The 4,184-nt window shown below is 57.8% G+C and overlaps 1 protein-coding gene across 5 annotated transcripts in view; it reads left to right on the top strand.

Annotated features, from left to right (window-relative positions):
• Positions 1-3,904, top strand: part of slc30a6 (solute carrier family 30 member 6) — a 26,388-nt gene extending 22,484 nt beyond the window's left edge. For all 5 annotated transcript variants that reach the window (XM_053874222.1, XM_053874224.1, XM_053874223.1 and 2 more), the window contains 5 exons: positions 2,099-2,218; positions 2,311-2,413; positions 2,477-2,524; positions 2,608-2,676; positions 3,313-3,904. In XM_053874222.1, the coding sequence (XP_053730197.1) occupies positions 2,099-2,218; positions 2,311-2,413; positions 2,477-2,524; positions 2,608-2,676; positions 3,313-3,831 (859 nt within the window). In that variant the 3' untranslated portion in view covers positions 3,832-3,904. The remainder of the gene's footprint in view (positions 1-2,098; positions 2,219-2,310; positions 2,414-2,476; positions 2,525-2,607; positions 2,677-3,312) is intronic.
• Positions 3,905-4,184: the final 280 nt, after the last annotated feature.

The raw sequence follows: 4,184 nt of genomic DNA, 5'->3' as shown, positions 1-4,184 counted from the left end.
TCAGAAGGGAAATGAGGTTGAAAGACCTTGACATTTGTGTCATGCACGCGCCTGTCCTCCCACATGTCGAAGGTCTGATGTTCTGTGAAGCGCTGCTGTCAGGAGTGAGAGCTCTGAAAGTCGAGCGGCCCTGGTGTTGCCATGGTGACCCATGCCCTGACCCCAGAGCCCACGATGCTCAGAAAGTGTGTTGTGATGAATATTCTATCCCTGGTCGACTCTCGGCGCAAGCATGAGACACAAACTCTGCTGACTCTCTGCCTGTTACTCGGGGCGACAGCTTGGAGAGTTTGTGCTGTAGAACTGGGCTTTGATTGGCTGAGAGGGCAGAAGCGAACAGGACGTCCCAGCCTAGTTTCTGCTCTTTTGCATTTGGCGTGCGTGCGTGCGTGTGTGTGTTGAGAGTCTGCATGCGCATGATTGCGAGTCCCACTGTTTGTTTGCAAGCATGAGCCGCGGCGTACGTGTGTGTTGCAGAGGTCCGTCCCTGTTTAACCCCGGCAGGCTTTGAGGCCAACCAGGCCACCGAGGTTATATAAAGTCTGCTGCTCTGTCAGACTCACCAGCCGCGCGCTGCAGCGTCTGCCGCTCGCAGTTGCCAGTGGGGAGAGCAGACACAGATAGTTCCAAATAAATCCCTGTGACAGATGAGGCAAGATTAGGCTGACATTTGGATGTAAAGTCAAACACCAATGGGATGGGCCTCTGTGACCCTTTGCTTCTGCTTGGATGCAAATGTACGTGGAAGAGTAGAAAATCCTCTTTAGTTTTCTGTAGTAAGACGTGACCTGAGGGAGCAGGGGTCAGAGGTCAGAGTCATGGGAGCTCGAGGAGCTTCTGTGGATGAGTCAGGTCTGGGTGTTGGCCAGCAGGGGAGGTGGATGACGAGGCCGGTGACGACGAAAGGTTGTGAGTGAAGCGTTGGACCTCAGACATGGGCTTCTGGAAGGCGCTTGGCCCGGCAACACTGATGTGCTGGCGAGGTTTTGGAGCTCCAGTCACAACATGGGACAGTGCTGCCACGTCTCATAATCTGTGTGTTTGGGCTCCAAACCTTCGCCCTGGGGCTCACGCGCACGCACGCACGCACGCACGCACACCGGAGCCACGTGGTGTGTGAAGGTCCCACCGTCACCAGACGGACACATGTGTCCATCATTGTCGACACAGGGAACTCTGCCCCGGCCTGCAGCCAGGGGGAGCTCAAGGTGTGGTGTGTGAAGGGTTTGTCTGGACAGAGCACAGGGCTGACCTTTGACCTTGGCGGCAGGTTCCCAGTATAACAGCGCTGTGGGAGTCTGGAATGCCAATGGAATGGCAGATGGAAGGAGTGGGGAGGCTGCAGTGGCCCAGGGTGGGAGGAGCCTGTTGTGTGCGGTCTGGTCACCTGGTCCAGTGGCTGCTTTGGATCCGTGGTGGAAGTGTGGGCGCCGGGCCGGGCCGGCCCACCCGCCCTGGCCGGCCTGTGTTCTGAATGACATGTGACATTTATGAAGTGTTGACATCCGTCTTGTCATTTTGTTTCGAAACATTCTCTCGCAGCAACGTGCCCCGCAGCGCCAAATCGCCACGCTCGTCCTGATGCGTGTGACAACCCAGGAGGCCGCGGTGTCTCCGGAGCGCCGGCCCCTGACATGTTGGAAATTCAATCTGACACTCTGATGCGCCCAGAGGTGTGTTCATTGACCCGTTAATTGGTTCCTGCACCATCCGGCCCGCCGTGTCGCCAGGAGTCCTGCCTCCGTTTGGGATTTTTTCGGGGAATGCGATGAGCGTTGGGCGCTTCCTCTGATCACTGTAAATAATTGATTCAGAGTGGCAGATTAGCAGCGAAGACCAATGATTCATTCCACATTTAGGGAGCAGAAGAAGCTCCTCAGCAGGCCTCGCAGTTGAGATGAGGGAAAGGCCGGCGCCCGAGGAAGCAGCTTGTTGCATGAAAACATCAGTGTAAACAAGGGTGATCCTATCAAGCACAGGTCACGTCTGCTTAAGTCAATTATGGGCAGGACCTAATCTCCTCTGATGTTTCTGCTGGGGAGCCGGACCTTCTCCTCCACGTCTGTGTCTTCTAACCCCTGGCCTTGTTTGTGCACAGTTTGTGCGGCATCGTTCCGGGCCTCAGCAGCCTCTTACTTCCTCGCATGAACCCGTTCGTCCTGATCAACATGGCCGGAGCCTTTTCCCTGTGCATCACCTACCTGCTCATCGAGATCAAGTAGGCTTCCGCCACCTCCACTTTCAGACCTCATTTCCAGTGTGTTGGGAGCTCAGTCTGCGCTCATCCTGTCCTCAACCTTTCGTCTGCAGCAACTACAACGCCGTGGACACGGCGTCCGCCATGGCCATCGCCCTCATGACCTTCGGCACCATGTACCCCATGAGCGTGTACAGCGGCAAAGTCCTGCTGCAGGTGAGACTGGCGCTGCTGCTGTGCAGCTGAAGTGCTGACTCTGTGTCCCCCTGCTGGTCACAGACCACGCCTGCCCACGTGATCGGTCAGCTGGACAAGCTTCTGAGGGAGGTCAGTGGCTGAAACCCTTCCCGTCTGCTTCTTGGCCGTCGCACTTGGACCCGCTCACCTCTCTTCTCTGCTGCCCCTCACAGGTGTCCACTCTGGATGGAGTTCTGGAGGTCCGGAACGAGCATTTCTGGACCGTGGGCTTCGGCTCGCTGGTATGTCTGTGTGGCGAGCTCTGTCAGCTTGGGTCACGCCAGGGTTTGCAGCAGCTGAAAGAAACTAAAACGGAGAGAAACTGAGGGGAGCCTTCTGTCATTAGCTGAACTGGTGACAACACCGACACTAGCTGTGAAGTCGCACTTGGAAAAGTCCCCACTGTGGGCCTGATGAAGGCCTTCTGCAGCTCCTCTGATCGAATGGTCTCTCCGGCTGGAACACGCGACCACTTTGGCCAAACCGCCGTGTTGTCCACCTCCGTCAGGCGCTTCCTGTCTGTGTGTTTGGAGGTTTCCAACCGCTTTAATACGCCTGATCAGGTGAGAGTTGTCTTTAAAAAGAGGCGAGGCGGCTCTCCTTGAAGCCGCTGGTTAACCGGCCTCATCTCAGCGGCGGTGGTGGCCAGACTGGGAAGAAAAGCAGGAACAAGTCATTCATGTGGCAATGTTCTCTCTTTCATGGACTCCTCTCCTCTCTTCTGCTCTTCCTCTTCCCTTCCTTTCCTCCTCCCTCTGTCGTCTCCTGCTGGCCCCTCCGTCCTTCTACTTCTTCTTCTTCATCATCTCCTCCTGTTGCTCTCCATCCTTCCCCATCATCAGGCGGGCCTCTCTGACCCCTCCTCTCTTGTGCTCCAGGCGGGATCCGCTCACGTCAGAATCCGCCGTGACGCCAACGAGCAGCTGGTTCTGGCCCACGTGACCAACCGACTGCTGCCGCTGGTGTCCGTGCTGACCGTGCAGATCTTCAAGGACGACTGGACTCGGCCCCTGCTGACTGGGACCTCGTCCCCCTCGCTGCCTCCGCTGGGTCACGGCGGCCCGTCGCCTGGCCTGCCATCGCTGCCGCCGCTCGCCGACCCGCTGACCTCCACCCCGGCCAAGCCCAGCAGCCCCCCGCCCGAGTTCTCCTTCGACACGCCGGGTCGGAACCTGCAGAGGGTGGTCCTGCCTGCGTCGGGTCCCTACGCCGGGCCCGGCCTCACCTACGGCGCGTCGCCCTACACCAAGATGCTGGGACCCGGATATGGACTGGGTTTGGCCTCCGCCGGATCTTCTTCCCAGAACTACAGGACTGCCTTTGGCTCCTCAACGGTACCACTCCAGTTTGGAGCCAGCAACCCTCTGAGCTCACAACACAGACAGAACCGGCCCTGACGGACCATGTGAGGCAGGTTGGACCTGCTGACTTGCACCTGACGAATAAAACTCCCCTTGCACTGCTGCCGTACACTTCATGGCCTGTAGCCACATTGATGGTCTCTTCCCCCTCCGTCCGTCTGCTGTGGCGGCAGCTTGTCTTCACTCTCCATCTTCTTCCACTTCACCCCTCTGGCTTCTTTCTCCCCCTCCTCTTACTTCCTTGTCTTCATCGTCTCTCCCTCCTCTTCCTCGCCCTCTCCTGGGCTCCTGAACCTTTCTACTGGACCGTGGCTGCTGATTCAGCATGTTTCAGGGTGAAGAGGGTCAAAGGAGGCGCTGGCGTGGCGTCCTCCACCTCAGCGCATGTG

This window comes from Synchiropus splendidus, chromosome 9 (assembly GCF_027744825.2).
Source record: "Synchiropus splendidus isolate RoL2022-P1 chromosome 9, RoL_Sspl_1.0, whole genome shotgun sequence".
NCBI lineage: Eukaryota > Metazoa > Chordata > Actinopteri > Syngnathiformes > Callionymidae > Synchiropus > Synchiropus splendidus.
The sequence above is the reverse complement of the archived record's forward strand: the minus strand, read 5'-3'. Positions and strand labels throughout refer to the sequence as shown.